The sequence below is a fragment of the Panthera uncia genome (assembly GCF_023721935.1).
Source record: "Panthera uncia isolate 11264 chromosome D3 unlocalized genomic scaffold, Puncia_PCG_1.0 HiC_scaffold_8, whole genome shotgun sequence".
Taxonomy (NCBI): Eukaryota; Metazoa; Chordata; class Mammalia; order Carnivora; family Felidae; genus Panthera; species Panthera uncia.
Window position 1 is genome coordinate 74,594,970 of NW_026057586.1, and position 18,486 is coordinate 74,613,455.

Here is an 18,486-nt window from a genome sequence, read left to right on the forward strand (position 1 = left end):
TGCCTCCTCTGGGGCCAAACCCAAGCCAATTTCAGTTTCCAAACGTCATGAAAGGGAAACTCTAGAAACTCTAAAAGCTGAGAATCGAAACCAACAGCAAAAAGGTGGACTGGAAGCCAAGCATTTTAAGGTGGCCCCAGATCTCCCAGCTTGGCTCGCTGTCCCTCAGTGTCCTCGCCGCGGCAAGGGGTCTCCAAGAAGAGGAACCCAGGTCAGCCCAGACACCCCTGGTTCCGTCTCCTCTCTGGTCCCTTTATCCCACAGGACGCTGGCAGTCAGCCGCGGGGGAGCCCCCTTAAAGAAGTGGGTGTGTGCAGGGAGCTGGGTAGGTGCCTGGCTATAAATCTGTGCCCCAGTGGTACTCTCCTCATTCAGAGATGGCGCTGACCCCAGAGCTCTATGACACCCCTGCCTCCCGGCTGGACTCCTTCGTGACTCAGTGGCTGCAGCCCAGCCGGGACTGGAAAGAAGAGGTCCTGGAGGCCGTGCGGACGGTGCAAAAATTCCTGAGGGAAGAGCACTTTGAGGGGGAGCATGGTCTGGACCAGGAAGCGCGGGTGCTGAAGGTGGTCAAGGTGAGATTAGTCCCTCCCATCCACAGGCCAGGGCCCGGCAAAGGCAGCATGGGGGTCCTCGCGTCAGAGGATGCTTGGGGACGTCTCGCCTCGTTATCCTCAGCCCGCGCTGCTGACACGTCAGGACACCCCAGCTAGCCGCGTGCACCCTGTAGTACGTACGTACTGTCTGCCTTGAGCCGAACAAGCCTGATAAGGAAACTAGTGATAGCCCAAACCCTTAACATACCCTGTCTCTAATCCACGCACCCTGTGAGGTATGCACTGTCCTTTGCCCGTTTTACAGATGAGCACAATGGAGGCTTAAGGTTCCTAGTGACCAAATGCAATGCGAGGTCTCCGATTGGATCCAGGTGTGAAATAGACCATCTGGAAAATAACAGTGTGGGGACAATTAAGGACATTTTAATACAGCCTGGAGATTAGGTCATCTAAGACAGCCATTGTTGACTTTATTAGGTGTAACAGTTTGGCGGTTATGGGGGGAAATGTGCTCCCTAAAGTATTCAGGGAAAAAGTATCTGTAATCTGCTTTAAAGTGTTTTTGATGATGCAAATGTGGCGAGAAGTGTACACCTGTTGAATCTCACTGGCTGGATCTATGAGTGCTCGTTGTGTTCTCTTTCTATTTTTCTACGTTTTAAGTTTTAGATGAAAAAAGTTTTCTTAGATGAACATAAAGGAAGGGAAACAAAAATAATGTAAAACCAGTGAGGGGGACAAAACAGAAAAGACTCATAAATATGGAGAACAAACTGAGGGTTATGGGGGGGTTGTGGGAGGGGGGGATGGGCTAAATGGGTAAAGGGCACTAAGGAATCTACTCCTAAAATCGTTGTTGCACTATATGCTAACTAATTTGGATGTAAATTAAAAAAAAATTTAAATGAAGCCTTCAAAAGAAAGAAAATAACCTTAAAAAAAAAAAAAAAGTTTTCTTTAACGGAAACTCAGAGAGGCGAGGTGACTTACCCAAGGTCACACAGCTAGTGGGTGGGGCCGGGATTTGAACCAGGATCTATCTGATTCCACAGCCGGGGCTCCAGGCTGCCCTCACTGAGATGTCCCCCCAAGCCCTTCCTTCAGCTGCTTCTTGACCTGGCTAGAGTCAAAATTCAAGAAGGTCAAAGCGAGAAAGGCCCTGGAGAATCAGACAGTCTCAGCCACACCTTTGTTTAAAAATGAAGGAAACTGAAGCACAGAGAGGGTGATAGGTGTCCCAAGTTCACACAGAGAGCTAGTGGCAAAAGCAAGACTAGAATTAGGGCACCTGACTTCCAGCCCAGTGCTCTAGTCCTGTCTCCAGGGGCAGCCACCCCAGGGAAGGATTTAGAAATCTCAGGTCCCTAGCCCTTCCTTACACCCACCCCTAGCGCCTAGAGCCTGAGGCCGTATGATTTCCACAGACAAGGGTTTGACTCTTGGCATGTTTTCTTTACCAGCTGCGTGATCTTAACTCCTCTTCTCTCTCAAGCTTCTGTCTCCTCATCACCATTTCCTCCTTGTCCAGCAAAAGCTAAAAGCTAAAAGATTAGCACCTGGGGGCGCCTGGGTGGCTCAGTCGGTTAAGCATCCGACTTCAGCTCAGGCCATGATCTTACGGTTCATGGGTTCGAGCCCCGCGTTGGGTTCCGTGCTGACAGCTCAGAGCCTGGAGCCTGCTTCGGATTCTGTGTTTCCCCCTCTCTCTGCCCCTCCCCCACTCATGCCCTGTCTCTCAAAAATAAACAAACATTAAAAAAAAATTAGCACCTGGTACATGCTCAAAAACAAAAGCGTTGTTATAAATTCTTGCTCTGAATCAGGCAGAGCCTCCCAGCCTACCCCACCCCTAACAATCCAGAGAATGGGGTAGATGAAATGGGGCAGGTCCAGAGACTATAGGATGCTACAAAGAGGACGAGTTTTGATGGCAGGAAGTGGTATTTACCCAGCCCTCAAACTCTGCCTGAAGACTATAGCCCTTGCCTCCTCCCTGAAACCACAAAATAAAAGAGATAGCCCAAAAGCAATGGTCAATGAGAAATATTGCTTTATTCAGACCCTAAACCCTCTCCCCCCCCTCACCCACCCCCAAAAACCTGATTTACTGGGCTTGTCCTTGAACGAGTTGGGTTTAAACAGATTCAGGCTGAAGCAAGTCATGAAGATTATTCTAGAATGTTCTTTCTTCTCTGCCTGGGTCTTACCACTGAAAACGGCAGGAAGCCTATAGCTTTCAAGGGGATGAGCCCTTCATTCACACACAGGGTTCCATCCCCAGCCCTGCCAAATGGGGCAGAAATGCTGGGTCTCAGTGAAGGAAGAGAATGCAAAAGGGCGGGGGAAGAAAAGATGGCAGTCTTCTCCTCAGAACCAGGGCCTGCCTCAGAGACTTGGGTCACAGGAAAGAAAGGGAGAAGAACCACCCTTGTCTTCTGCCCCTTTATCTGACTGACTATGACTCCTGGCTCTGAGTCCAAGGCAAGTTGATTAATCCTCAAGGCCTCAGTTTTCTTATCTGTGCACTGGGGACAATCATACCTGTACCCACCTCAATCGGCGGGTGTTAGGATTAAAAGATACTGTATGTGCAAAGGGCCTTCAGTGATACAGTGAGTGTTCACCCCCTGACAGCTGGATTATAATCAACCCTTGGTGACTCCACCCCCCGTGACAGCTGGATTATAATCAACCCTTGGTGACTCCACCCCCCAGAAGCGGTAGCCAACTTGAGGTCTGGGGCATCACTAGCAATTCTACCGCCCAACCTGAGGCTGGAGAGTTGTGGGGCTTTGTAGAACAGAGGCAGGAGGGGCGGGAGAGCAGGTCTAGACTCTCAGAACATCAAATAGACCACTTCCAACTTGTCCAGCTCAGGCCCCTTCCATCCAGATGGGGAAACAGAATCCCAGGCAGAGAATGGATGATCTCAGTCCACTAGACAAAGAAGAGCATGAGAAATATATTGCTGACCTCCTGCATTCCGGGCACGCGGTAAGCCCTTGCCATGCCTTATGTGTCATCCACTCCTCCCAGTGACTCAAGTGCCATTACTCTTCTCATTTCACAGATGAGAAATGAGGGTTCACGATGATCACACAGCTGAGAAACAAGGGCAAGAATCGGGGTCAAAGTCAGGCTGCCCCATCCCGCAGGCTGCCCTACGGTTCTTATCCACCAGGCAATCCTGCGCCCCGCTTTTTACTGTCATGAAATTACTCAGACACCCAGAAAGCTCAGAATGCGCTGTACAGAAGGCGCCACTAGGTTTCTTGGAGGAGGCGTCACTCCACAGGTTGAGAATACCCTGTCTCAGAAGCAATGCGTTGTCATTAATAAGAAGTGTGGGCTCTGGGGTCCGGCTGCCTGGGTTCAGACCCAGACCCTTCTGTGCACTGTGTGACCCTGGGTGAGTGACTTAGTCTCTTGAAAGTCCAGTTTTCCCACCCAGAAAGAGGGGGATGGCGGTACCCCCACCCGTACCTCTGGGCTGCGGTGGACATTACGTGGGATAATTCCTATAAAGAGCCTCAGGGACTGCCTGGCAGGGGCAGTGGCCCAGGGTGACGGGGCTCTGTGTTCCGCAGGTAGGCTCCTTTGGGAACGGCACGGTGCTCAGGAGAACCTCGGAGGTGGAACTTGTGGTGTTCCTGAGCTGTTTCCACAGCTTCCGGGAGGAGGCCAGGTACCACCAAGCCGTTCTGAGTCTGATGTGGAAAAAGCTGTGGTGTTGCCGGGACCTACTGGCCCTTGGGCTCGAGAACGTGGAAATAGTCCAAGGAGTCCCCGATGCCCTCGTCTTTACCATCCAGACCAGGAAGACCGCAGAGCTCGTCACTGTCACCGTCGTGCCTGCCTACAGGGCCCTGGGTAAGGGGAGGGGAAGCCGATCTGATTCACACACTTGCCCTCCCCGGGAGACCCGAATTCCCTCACCTCCCGTTCATGACCACATGCAGACACCTGCATTCATCCATTCAACCCATGTTCTGAGCTGGGGGCTCAGTGACCACAGGGCCCAGGACTGGCCCAACTTGTGCCACTGTGTCACCCAACTCGGGAAACGTTTACCAAATAATCATGTGGATAAATATATGATTGCAAGAGGAGACGAGACCCACAGAGGGGAATGTGTTAGAAGCATAATCTGGGATGCTTCTGTAGCATTTATCACAGGTGTAGTGTTTGTGCTTTTCCAGAAGCAGACCCTGAGACAAGGGTTTGAGGACAAGCAGTCCCAGGAGATGCTGATAGGGAAGTACGGGAGAGGGACAGGGGAGGAAAGAAGCATCGTAAGGTCACCATTATGAACCACAGGGCTTTGTGCTCCTGGAGAACTCTAAGTCACTGTGTACAGTACCCCTCAACTGAATCCCAAGTGGGATGTTGGAGTTTATGCCCCAACTTCGCAGTCACCCTTGGCTGACGGCTGCTTCCCAGGACCATTAACTCCCCAGCACTTCTGGTTTGTCCTCAGGCAAAGAGTCCTCGATGTTTGAAGTAAACAGTATCAGCTACAACCTCAGATGATCATGTTTCCTCTTGTGCCAGCTCCTGTTAACTAGAGTGGTTGCCAGGAGTTGCTTTGTAGAGAAGGTGTCAGAAGTGGGATCCTACGTGAGCAAGAAAGAGAGTGCCCAGATGCATTAGTGATGCATGCCACGAAAGCACAGCATTCAGCAGCACACTGCTTGAGGAGCCCAGCTTTCTTACCTGGAACTGGTTCTCTGCTTCTGGGGTCAGGAGTTTGGAATAAATCCCCGAGAAAGAAATTCAAAGCAGACATTAAGGAAACCTGGGGTATTGGGACGTGGAGAGAAGACCACAGTCTTCTGAGACCCGAGGAATGGAAAGCCCACTTTTGGTTCTCCAGAAGTACAATCAAGCAAGGCAAACCTTGATTCCCTTAGACTGTGAGGTCTCAGGTTTCCCTGGAGAGACACTCCAATGCATGAGCAGGCTAGCTCCATAGACCTCTTATCAACCTGGGGCTTCCTAAATCCCCACTCTCTACCTCTGCCTCCTCCCACTCAGGGCCTTCTGTTTCCAACTCTCAGCCACATCCTGAGGTCTATGTGAGTCTGATTGAGGCCCACGGTTACCCTGGAAATTTCTCCCCATCCTTCAGCGAGCTGCAGAGGAACTTTGTGAAACATCGGCCAACCAAGCTGAAAAGCCTCCTGCGGCTGGTAAAACACTGGTACCTGCAGGTGAGGGGGCTGCCAGGATGGGGGCAGAAGGGGTCGCTGGCAGAAGCAGCAGGGGGGGGGAGGGGGGAGGGGGGGGGGGGGGGGGGGGGGGTGATTTGTCATTCCAGGAAACGGGGGGAGGGGGAAGAAACTGCTAATCTTTTAAACTGTAAAGTGAAACAGTGGAGAAAGGTGGGAAAGGAGGAGGAGAAAGAGGAACAGAGAAGGAAGGAGGAAAATAAGGAACACACAGTATTTCAGTAAACAAATGTTTGTAACACCCCAGTTATGGTCTATGTTGGCTAATGTCAACTTCACTGAGTTCTCTAGACATTAATTAATCTCAGCTGGTTAAGGACTAACCAGAGGAAAGTTTTGTTTAATTGCACCCACACCAATTTCCCCCCACAAATGGTTGGGTTCCTATCACAACCACTATTGACTAAATATATCCACTAATAGCTACTTTTTAGATTTCACACGTGATAGTTTGCAAGGTACCAAGGATATTCCAAAATATCCACATGAACAAGTCTTCTAAAATTACAAAAGGAAAATTCAGAAACAAACTCAAAAATGAAAAAGGGCAGGGTGGGGGGGAGCTGCTTTCTTATTTAAAAAAAATGGTAAGGAAAAAAAATTTTAATAAATAAATGTTCAGAAAGTCATATTTTAGAAAGATTTGTTCATTTTTAAAAAGGAAGTTTTTTTTTTTAAGAAAAAAGTATTTTTTTAAAAAAAATCAAGGGGCTCCTGGGTGGCTCAGTTGGTTGAGCATCCGAGTTTGGCTCAGGACATGATCTCACAGTTTGTGGGTTCGAGGCCCGGGTTGGGCTCTGTACTGACAGCTCAGAGTCTGGAGCCTGTTTCAAATTCTGTATCTCCCTCTCTCTCTCTGTCTCTCGCCCGCTCACACTGTGTGTGTGTGTGTGTGTGTGTGTGTGTGTGTGTGTGTGTCTGTCTCTCTCAAAAATAAATAAACATTAAGAACTTAAAAACTTTCCAAGGTTAGTAAGTTTGCAGTTACTTGGTGGAAAAATAGCCATTTTCTTACATGATTATCACGTCAACCAAGGTTGTGATGTATCTTCACACACCAGCATCGCCAAAGCCAAGAATAAAATTGGTTTTGTTGGTGAGTCAATTACTTACAGGAAATGATGCAAGGTTTTGTGGACTTGAAGAATTTGAACCCAAAAGAATGATTCATTTGCTTGCTTTGTCTGTTTGCTTGAGTGCTGAATGTTTTCTTCCTGCATATGATATACACATTTTTTTTTGTAATATCCACGGGACAACATATCAGCTTTACTTCTACAATCCTCCCTTCTGTTTTTATTCAAGCCTTCTCCCTTAAAACAGGGATTTGATCACGTGTGGTTTCTTAAAACAGTTTTTTGGTTCAGTGTTACTGATTTGATGATATCTTTGGTTCAACTAGTTTTGTTTAGCTGAGTGTTGCAAGATGTGTTGGTCAATATAGAAGGACATAAAGAGCTCATGCTATTTGGTAAACACAACTAGAGTCTCATTGTGGTTAAAAGATTGAAGTTTGTTTGTTTGTTTGTTTGGAGGCTTTGTAAAGTCCCAGGAGTTGTCATGTGCTTTCATGGCTCAGAAGTATTTCATTCTTCTTTTCAGTCCATCAACTAGGGGGTCGGAGACCAGGGAGCACGCAACTTAGCTCCTCAGGTGTTTCATCTTTCAAATTGACTGTAAGGTTATCACCGATCTTAGAGACGTCTAAGTGTGTTCATGCTCGTAGCCTGTCCCCAAAGTGTTATTTTTGCCATCTATATAATGCTGGGCTTCTATCAGCCTTGCAACAGTATCAGATCAGTTTCTGGCAGGGATTTTATAAGCATCATTTCCATGTGTGAAGAGGAGGGGGTTATTCTTGCTTTTTTGTTGTTGTTGTTTTTTTTTTGTTTGTTTTTCTTTTACGGACAAAATGATGTTTGTTTCTTATATTTGGAAGTATTTAATTCAGTACAGTTCTGGGAACAAGATGGGACTTTTCCCAGTGTTTTAGTTGTGCTTTTCACACAAGGTTTTTTGTTCATTTGGGGTTTTTTTGGGTTTTTTTGTTTTTGTTTTTTTTTTTGCCATTTTAAGTATACAGTTCAGCAGCATTAATTACATTGACAGTGCTGTGTAAACCTCACCACTGTCTGTTCCCAGATCATTTTCATCCTCACAGGCAGAAACTCTGCACCCAGTAAACAGTAACTCCCCATCCTCCCCCTCCCCAGGCATTGGCAACCATCATTTGACTTTCTGTCTCTGTGAATTGGCCTATTCTCTGGGTCCCTCATTTAAATGGAATTATACATCATCTGTCTTTCTGGTCTGTTTTATTTTGTCCTTGATTCTTTTGAGGGAGAGGGGGCAGAGAGAGACAGGGGAGAGAGAGAGCATCTTAAGCAGGCTGCATGCCCAGCACAGAGCCCAACGTGGGCTGGATCTCACCACCATGAGATCATGACCTGAGCTGAAAATCAAGAGTCAAACACTTAACTGACCAAGCCACCCAGGTGCCCCTGTCCTTGATTCTTTTTCTTAATTTTAATTTAATTTTATTTATTTGTGAGAGAGAGAGAGAGCTGGGGAGGGGGCTGAGAGAGAGAGAGAGAGAGAGAGAGAGGAGAGAATCTTAAGCAGGCTCCATGCCCAGCACAGAGCCTGATGTGGGGCTCGATCCCATGACCCTGGGATCATGACCTGAGCCAAAATCAAGAGTTGGGCGCTCAACTACCTGAGCCACCCACGCACCCCTGTCTTTGATTCTTAATAGTGGAATTTTCACACCTAATGAAATGAGATTTCTTGCATGAAAACAATTTTATTTATAAACTTGATTTATTATTGGTTATCGGTTAATTGACACATTGCCTTATCTAAACCTATCCTCGTAGGAAGAAGGATAAATTTGTATTGAACTTATGTAAATGCTACGTATTCATGAAAAAGAAGTTAATAAAATCACTCTGTAAATGTTTAACCATCATTCTGAATAGTTTTGTAAACAGGGCCAATTTATATATGCTATGCTTTTACAGCATCATTATCTTTGTTTTTCTGAGGGTTTGTTAGATTATAATCGATGGTAGGAATTTTTATAGGCATTTTTTATCCTGAGGTGTTGGAATAATATGTCATTTAAAGAACGTTTAAACTTAGCTTGCCCAAGTATAGCCATAGATTGAGGATAGAAATTAGATTAAGAAGAAAGAATGGGTCTTTTTTTTTTTTGTCACATATCCATCAAAAATAGAACATTAATCTGGGTAATTAATTCTCATTTTGTTGATCTTTGGTTAAGCAATCTGCTTTTATGAAGTCATCTGCTTCTGGAATAAAAGAATCTGGTGAACTTCTGTCTCAGTCCCCCTTTGGGAATATGAATTTATTCCCAATTATGCTCCATAAATTTCCAATCTCTGAGTGGGAAGAAAGAAATCTACCTACCAATAGATTATATTGTAATCAGATCATTCTTTTGTAAAATGTTTTCTTCTTTTATATACAAAAACAAAAAGAACTACAACTTTTGGTTTTACTACTTTAATTATGGTCAAAAATAAATCCAGCCATCAGTCAGCTCCTCATCTCCTAGGGCTGTTGTCACATATACATGTGCACACACATGCACACATATTCACACATGCAGACAACTTTTTGAGTAATGTAAAAACCCGTAAGACAACAACAGTGAGCCTCCTGGGAGATACCAGAATCCTCAAGAAAAAAAAAAAAAACAGACCAAAAGAGAAACAGAGAAAGATGCAAAATACAAGCAAAGTCCCATCAACTGCCACCCAGCAGAGAATAAAGTCCTATCATCTGTCTCCCCATAGAGACCAAATGGTCAAACCATAAAACCAGATGCACAGGTCATTGTCACCAAAAGGGACATAAACGGCCCTGTACAAATAAGTAAGAACACGAACCAGAATCGGATTTGGCCAAGAATCAGACTTAATTAGGATCAGACGTACAAACAGTCAGATTGGGGAAGGTGGAAAGAAACATCAGCAAGGGTAAAGCTGTTGCCACACAAGGTCCACCCTGGGAGCTGGAAAAGGGGCGTGTCCAAATGTCAAAGCCCATGGGGTACATTTCTCAGGCAACACAGTTCAGGTCGTTTGGGAAATAAATCCTCCTGGACAATCTCAGTGAGACAGACCTCCTGCTGCAAAAAGAAACTAACAGACAAAAGTCACTTATTAAATAAGAACCTGCAGGCTAGTTTGCCAGGGAATCAGACTGCAGAAGAAAAGGCTTAAGCCAGTGGAAAATATAATAGGTGTTTAAAGAAACAACAATTATCAAGACTAGGTTTAGAGTTTGTCTGGTCATGGAAAAATGGCAATTTTCTCACATTTATCATATCTAGAAAGGTCATGACATATCTCAGACGGCGCCATTGCAAGAGTCAGAAACATTCTGAACATGGAGAAAGCAAAGTATCTCTGAAGATCAGTCCTGGAAGGGAACACAGATGTTTTCTTCTGGGTTTTTTTGTTTTGTTTTGTTTTGTTTTTTTGTTTTTCTTTGTACCATTAAATAGTCTGTTGAAGCTCCTAAGAGAATGAAAGGGCTCATGTTCCCTAAGGCTTACATCTTACGATTACAGGCATTCTGCATTATATTTATCATCTAAATTTTAAGAATCCCACTAGTAGGGGCACCTGGATGGATCAGGTGATTAAGCATCAGACTTCAGCTCAGGTCATGATCTCTCGGTCCATGGGCTTGAGCCCCACGTCCGGCTCTGCTCTGTCAATGTGGAGCCTGCTTGGGATTCTCCCTCTCCCTCTTTCTCTGCCCCTCCCCAGCTCTCTCTCTCTCAAAATAAATAAATAAATAAACTTTTAAAAAAAGAATCCCACTAGTAAAATCTCCCTAATACTGGAGAAAATAAATTGTACTGCTATGAGTTTGAATTCTTAACAAAATTACATTAGTCTTGAGTTTTAAGTGTGAATTCAAAAAATGTTATGAAAACAAATTCATTAATTTGTAAATAAATTTTAATTCAATGAAAAATGCTTCTAAAAGTTGAGAATAAAGTTGTTATTCTTTAGATGACCTGTTTTTGTTTGTTTCAAAGTCGAAGTAGGGTTTTTTTTCCCCCTTTGACTATGGGGTGTTAGTGGCCACAGGGCAAGATGTCAATGTCACATCCACGAACCAAATAGCTGGATGTTTGACAGAAATTTTCATTTTCTAACTGAATACTAGAAAAATTGTTTAGACAAGAAGTGACTGGTATGCTTTCTTTTTAAGAAAAGATGCTTTTCTTTAAGATGCTTAAGTTAAGATGCTTTCTTTTGCAAGTAAGAGAAAAACCAACTCAGACTGACTTAAACACCAAGGAGAATTATCAGCTCATGTGTGAAAACCTGTAACAGCGGGGATGGGGTTTCAGGCACTGTTTTGAGGGGGGGGGGTCTCCAGGTCTGTTTTCTCTAGAATTGCCTCAAGTTCTCTCTTTCTGTCTCTGTCTCTGTCTCTCTCTCCCAACTCAGATTTCAGGCTGATTTAACCTCAGGATGGCAAAATGGCCACAGCTATTTCTGCCCTCATATCCACAAATGGGAGAAGATTTCTGTCCTTTCAGCCCCCCTGGGCTTCACTCACATTGCCAGCTCACATCACAAGCTTCTCTTGAACCAATCACTCAGCAAGGGGAATAGGTTTATGCTGATGACCCTGTCCAGTCAGGATCCACCCTGGAGTTGAGGGGGATGCTAATCCCATCCTCCAACCAGCATTGCCACTATACAATGGAGAAGAAAGAGATGCCTGCTAGAGCATTCTGCGTTCCCCGCAGAATCTCAGCTATTGACAAATTCTATAGATACCTCCCACCCCTCCCTTTTTTTTTTCTATCAGCTAAGAAGACTTTTCTTTGAAGGAAAACTTTCAGAAGCCCAGTACACTAAGAGAGATAGAAATGGAGCTGCTTAGGCTGGGATCTAGTAGCAGAGTCCCACCCCTCACTCCATGGGACATCTCTCTGTAAGTCCACACCAGGGGTTATGTCAAGCCTAGTTTGAGGGATGCAACTCTTGATCTCGGGGTTATGGGTTCAAGCCCCACGTGTAGGGTGTAGAGATTGCTTAAAAATAAAATATTTAAGGGGTGCCTGGGTGGCTCAGTTCGTTAAAGTGACTTGATTTAGTCTCAGGTCATGATCTCAGGGTTCGCGAGCCCCACATCAGGCTCAGGGCTGACAGCACAAAGCCTGCTTGGGATTCTGTGTGTGTGTGTGTGTGTGTGTGTGTGTGTGTGTATGTGTCTTTCTCTTTCTCTCTCTCTCTCTGCCCCTCCCCCTGCTCTCTCTGTCTCTGTCTTTGAAAATAAATATTTTAAAAATTCTTTAAATAAAACCTTAAAAAAAAAGCATACTTTGAAACCCACTGGGCCAACTGAGCGAGCCCCTTAAGTCTAAAACCAGGAAAATCATGTAGGGCCCGAAAGGGAAAGTGACTGGCCAGGATCACACAGCCAGTAGGTGGCAGAGCTGACACAGGAAGTTGGGTTTTCCAGTTTGTGGTCCGTCCAGAGCGGATCCTGACACACAATCTTGGGGTCTCTCTCTCCCGGGTCTCTTTCTACAGCACGTGAAAGCCAAGTGCCCAAGGGCGGCGCTGCCCCCTGTCTATGCCCTTGAGCTGCTGACTATCTACGCCTGGGAAGTAGGTGCCCAGGAGGACGAGAGCTTCAGGCTGGACGAGGGCTTTGCCACTGTGATGGAGCTGCTCCAGGAGTATAAGTTCCTCTGCATCTACTGGACCAAGTACTACACATTCCAGAACCCACTCATCAAGGGCTTTGTCAGAAAAAAGTTCAAAAGAGACAGGTACTGGGCCCCTGCTTGCTCGCCACATCCCACGGAGACTGGAGAGAGAAGGGAGGCAAAAGCGGTGTCTCACTGAATGGCTGGGCTTTATCAAGTAGTAAAACTGAACCAGAATTTCACAGTGACTCGGGGCACACCTCCAGGTGGCCGTCTTTCGGACTACCAACTGGGGCGGCTGGAGTGATGGCAGAACAGGCGTTTAGAAAGTTTCTTCCCCTCTTTGACCGAGTTTTAGTTGAAAGGGGTCCCGCCGAAATTGTAATCCACGGAGGCATTGTGCTTCCAGAAAAATCTCAAGGAGAAGGATTGCAAGCAACAGTGGTGAACGGTGGATGGGGATCTAAAGGAAAGGATGGAGAGATTCAACCAGTCAATGTGAAAGTTGGAGATAAAGTTCTTCTTCCAGAATATGGAGGCACCAAAGTAGTTTTAGATGACAAGGATTATTTCTTTAAAAAAAAAAAAACATTAAAAAATTTTTTTAATGTTTATGTTTGAGAGACAGAGAGAGACAGAGTGTGAGCAGGTGAGGGGCAGAGAGAGGGAGACACAGAATCTGAAGCAGGCTCCAGGCTCCAAGCTGTCAGCACAGAGCCCAACGTGGGGCTCGAACTCATGAACTGTGAGATCATGACCTGAGCGAAGTCGGATGCTTAACCAGCTGAGCCACCCAGGCGCCCCTAAAAAATTTTTTTAATGTTCATTTATTTTGGAGAGAGCGAGAGAGAGACAGAGCATGAGCGAGAGAGGGGCAGAGAGGGAGGGAGACACAGAATCCGAAGCTGGCTCCAGGCTCTGAGCTGTCTGCACAGAGCCGGATGTGGGGCTTGAACTCATGAACCATGAGATCATGACCTGAGCCAAAGTGGGATGCTCAACCCACTGAGCCACCTAGGTGCCTCATCAAGGATTATCTCTTATTTAGAGATGGTGGCATCTCTTATTTAGAGATGGATTATCTCTTATTTAGAGACGGAAAGTATGTAGACTGAAACAAATCATTATTGAAATGGCATGAAGTGAAGCTGCCTGTTCCAGTGAAGTTGCGAAATCTTTCATCATGTAAATAATTTTCCTGTCTCTCTTTTATAATAAATTAATGGTATCCAAACTAAAAAAAAAAAAAAAAAAAAAATTTGGCCACCTTTCAAACTCGCAGGGGCCCAGAGGGGTTGAGGGGCGTTTCCCTGTCCCTCAAGGAACCTCGCCCTGCTTTCCTCTCTGGCTTCCAAAAGCCCATTTCGGTGCGTTTTAGTGACAGCATGGAAAAATGGAAAGAATCATGGAGAGCCAGGTGTCATCCCAGTCCTGCCTTTTTGTCTCACCTCTGTGAGCCTCAGCTCCTCATCTGGAAAACAGGAGAAACTGTCACCCACTGTGCAGGCTGTTGTAAGGGTCAGAGCACAACTACGTGAAGGGCCTACGGGGTGCAGTCTATGGTAGATGCCGGGGAAATGTTCATTATTGTAGCTCACGCCGTTGGAGCACATGTAGCTCTAGGAAAAGCACCAGCGCCCGCCCCCAAGCCCTGGGCCATCAACCATTTCAGAGAAGGCTGGCTCAACCTGAACCGTCAGCACTTGGGTCCCTTTGCCTGAGGGTTTTCAGCCTCCCCTAATGACAGGTGGAAGCTGGGGGATAAATACCCCAGCTCCCTCCTGTCTCAGATGGATCTGGATCACGTGTGCTACACTGTTTCCCAGAGGCCCTGCAGTGGAACTGACCGCCAGTGGCCCACATATCCTTCCCCACAGGTGGTGCTTCCCCACATATCCTTCCAAATAAACCCCTAGCACTCAGATCCTGCTCTTGGCACCTACTTCTGGGGACATCCAGCTGAAACAAGTCTTTACATTAGCTCTAGGTAGCTGCAAGCAATATTTATTGTTCCCTTATATGAGTATTGGGTCTTTTTATTTCTTTCCAAGGAAGAAAACCCCAATCTCCTGATGAGAAGGGGATTTTTATTATAAGGATGTCCAGGAATGTGAGGTTAGAAAGCCACTGGGACCCGAGGCAAACCTGCAGACACCCTCTTTCTCTGTCTCTCTCGTGGTCCCCACGCCCTCTTTCTTCCCATGACCTCTGCTGCTCTCCCTACACCTGCCCTGTTCCTCTCTTACTTCCGTTTGATGAAGAACCTGCATCATCCCTGGTCCAATCCCCAGAGGGAACTAGTCTACCCATTGGGCACAGGCGCTATGTGTCATGTCACCTGGTGGGTCACTTTGGGTCAGGTGATCTCACCCTCTAGGACAGCCTGGCACCTCCCCCTTTTTCAGGCAGGATTATTTCAGGGATGCAGGGATGTTGCATTCTGTCACGGATAAAGTCACAGCTCCCTCCTATGCCCAAAGCTCCTGGAGTATAAGGGCCAGGTCTTAATCATGGGCTTGGCATCCAACACATATGGCCACGCCACACCACTTAAGGAAGCGATTAGACCTCCTTCGAGCCAATATTCTTTAAAAATTCATTCACCATTTATACAGAAGAGAGACATTTGGTGGCAGCCTAACCCCTGCTCTACTGAGGCAGAGCCCATGGGTGAGAACACCCATTTGCTGGCTGTGAGAACTCATAGAAAGAAGTCTGTGCCTCAGTTCCCTCATGTGTGAAATGGGGACAACAGCAACAACAGCAACAATAGTCGCTGCCTTTCAGAATTGTTAGAAGGATTAAAATAGGTGAATTCACACAGGGTGTGGCCCAGCGCCTCAATAAATATCAGTCGTTGGTGGTGGTGGTGGTGTTTCTATCATCCAAAGCACTTCAGCAGCCCTAGCCTTCAACTTACTTATGGAGCCTCAGCAAAACAAAAGCTCTGCCCACCTGCCTAAGCAGGTACCTGTTATCGCTACCCATGCCCTTGGGGCATCTCAACACTCCACACCCCCCCCCAAACACCTTGCACGCACCTTTCCCCAAAAGGAATTCTTGGAAATATAATCATCCCCTCTCGCTTCTTCTCCACCAATGTTCTTGGGTCCTCTCGGCCTGACAGCCCGCCCAGGGCTCCAGACACAGCACGTGCTCAGTGGTTGGAACAGATGATCGCTTGAGCAGGATTCTTTCTGGCTTGCTGGCCTCCAGACGGGAGAGAGTCTGGGAACCCTCTCCCTGTGTTGCAGGCCTGTCATCCTGGATCCAGCTGACCCCACCCACAATGTGGCAGAAGGGTACAGATGGGACATCGTCGCTCAGAGGGCCTCCCAGTGCCTGAAACAGAACTGTTGCTATGACGACAAGGAGAATCCAGTCCCCAGCTGGACCGTGAAGGTAATGGCTCCTCTCGGGGTTGTCAAGGGCTTGAAGCTCGGAAGCGGGTAACTGCATAGCATATACTTACTTCTGTGTCGATGGAGTCAGGAAGTTGGAAGCCTGGCTGGGGCACCCACCAGCTCTGTGAACTCGGGGACATTTTTTCAACCCTCTGAGCCTCAGCCTTTCTTACAAACTCGTGTTCTCCTTGTCTTTCTCTTTCCCGCAACCCCCTGGAGAATCAGTCATGCTCGCGAGCATTCTTTGCATGAGCTGAGCCCAGGCGAGTCAATTCAACAGCTCTCTTGTGCCGGCATTTGGGGTTGCTGTGGGGAGGGGCAATGGAACAACAGTAGTGCAGAAATAAGACTTAACCCCTACCCTCAAGGGATGAAGAAACTGAAGCTCAGGCAGGTTCAGTTAATTAACCAAGATCACACTGCAAAGGGGCAGCAGAGCCAGAATTTGCACCCAGGTCTTTGTGGGGCCTACCAGCCAACTGAGGCCCACAGATAGACTGAAAAGTATGTGCCTCTGGGTTTTTCCTGAATCTAAAAACCATTGTGCAAAGACTTTTATCTTGTAAAATCAGAAGACTTGGGGATTCCAGGCTTATGTTCCTTCTTGAAAAATCAGCTGGTGTCCAACCCTCCCCAGCACCTTCCAGGTGGTGTTCTTCAGCCACCAGGGACTCTCAGGCCCTCGAGCGTGGCCGCTGATGGTGGTTCAGAACAGACTTTGAAATCTGACTGACCTTGGGTCAAATACCCACGGTGCTCCTCACCACCTTTGTGATGGTCAGTAAGGTTATTTAACCACGTTCGACCACAATTTCCTCATCTGTACAATGGGATAATAGGAACCAAGGTCGTAGGGCTGCTGTGACAATAAAATGCATTCAGAAGAGTGTGACAGGTGCCCAGCCCAGGGCCTGGAAGGTGGTTGGCACAACCCAAATGTTTACTGCTGTTGGAAACACGAGGATGGGTAAAGGGAAATTTTGCATGTCAGAGGAGGGTGGAATTAACCCCTCTCCCTCCCTCTTCTCTCCCTTCCAGCGGGCACGAGACATCCAAGTGACCGTGGAACAGTGGGGTTACTCAGATCTGATCCTCAGGGTGAACCCTTATGAACCCATAAAGAAGGTTAAAGAGAAGATCTGGCAGAGCCGGGGCTGTGTGGGCCTACAGCATCTGTCCTTCCAGGAGCCTGGTGGCAAGCGACAGCCCCTCAATAGCCAGTGCTCCTTGGCCTATTACGGAGTCTTCTCCAACATCCGCATCTGTCTGGTGGAGACCATCTCCCCCGAGATCCAGGTCTTTGTGAATCATCCCAATGGTGGGAGCCACGCCTACGCCATTGACCCCAAAAGCTTCATCCTGGGCCTGAAGCAGCAGATTGAAGACAAGCAGGGGCTGCCCACAAGTCAGCAGCAGCTGGAGTTCCAAGGCCAAGTCCTGCAGGATTGGGTGTCTTTGTGGAGCTATGGTATCCGGGATAGTGATACCCTCATCCTCTCCAAGAAGAAAGCTGGAAAGTTTCCTTTTCTGCCCAACTAATCTGCGACTCAGCATATCAACCACTTCCTCCAGCTCTCGCCTGGGGGAGGTCCCATGTCTTCACCAGCTTTGTAAATAGTGAGCGTAGCCCCGCCAGGAGGGATGTGGGACACTTGCTATACGATGGACAATGGCCAGACCATACATGACAATAGAATTCTGACCCACAGCCTCTGCAGTCCCCTAGCCCAGGAAGCCAAACTATCACCTCTGCAGCAAGCACCCCCAAATCATCAGGACTTGATCACTGCCAGCTTCCCTAATTCGACCTCACTTCCAACTTAGAACCAACCAGAAAAATCCAGATAGGCTCCCTAACCAATCACAGAGGAGGCCCTGCTTCTAATTAGCTGCCTACTGCTTCCCCATGCCAACAGCTTCAATCAGAGTATACCTGAAGCCTTCCCTTTTTTTCCACTATAAAGTTTTCCCTGTCTTGGAATCTCTGCCAGTTTACGAGGGATGGTGGCTGACTCCCTTGCAGTAGCAAGTTGGAAATAAATCACCTTTGTTTATTCTCCTTTGGGTGGTCGTCATCTCTTTCTACGGGTGCTGATGCCGTCCTGGTGGTTCTTGCTTACTCATTTGAGCCTCCTAACTCTGGGAGGCGAGGACTGCAGGGAAACTGAGACAGACAGAGACAAAGCCCAGGACAGCGAGGACGATGAAGTGTAAAACGATCCCTTCAACTCCTGATGCACACACACAAACAGTACATAATGGTCCAAGGACTTGAGGAAAAGAACAGTATCTTTATCATCAGAGGAGATCATGTGATCAGGTTTACTCCCATCAACCAGTAAAAAGTTTCCTTTTTACTCCTCCCCTTTGCCCTGGTTTCTGATTAACTACTCCCTTACTATAGAATATAAAATGTACTTTATGATTGGTTCTCAGCAGCCTCTGGGCAATTTACCAATAGTAACCTATTCCCTGCCTTCTTTTGCCTTAAGGGACAGAACAACTGCCTCCTTTCCATAGGGTAGACAGGCTAGTCCACCCCCGGCTTTTACTCTTGATAGTGCCCCCAGTACCCACGTTGTAACGGGAAA

At 47.0% G+C, this 18,486-nt stretch overlaps 1 protein-coding gene across 1 annotated transcript; it reads left to right on the forward strand.

Moving 5' to 3' along the window:
• Positions 1–346: 346 nt before the first annotated feature.
• Positions 347–17,954, forward strand: OASL (2'-5'-oligoadenylate synthetase like). The gene is made up of 6 exons (XM_049619223.1): positions 347–575; positions 4,145–4,427; positions 5,592–5,767; positions 12,373–12,614; positions 15,746–15,893; positions 16,934–17,954. Exons 1-6 carry the CDS (start codon positions 378–380, stop codon positions 17,432–17,434), a joined length of 1,548 nt encoding a protein of 515 aa, XP_049475180.1. The 5' UTR covers positions 347–377; the 3' UTR covers positions 17,435–17,954.
• Positions 17,955–18,486: the final 532 nt, after the last annotated feature.

Bases quoted from the DNA above. Each gene is read 5' to 3' on its own strand.
- OASL (XM_049619223.1), top strand. From the start codon at position 378: ATGGCGCTGACCCCAGAGCTCTATGACACCCCTGCCTCCCGGCTGGAC. The intron at 4,428-5,591 runs GTAAGGGGAGGG...CCTCCCACTCAG, and splicing joins GCCTGCCTACAGGGCCCTGG to GGCCTTCTGTTTCCAACTCT. The intron at 15,894-16,933 runs GTAATGGCTCCT...TCTCCCTTCCAG, and splicing joins TCCCCAGCTGGACCGTGAAG to CGGGCACGAGACATCCAAGT.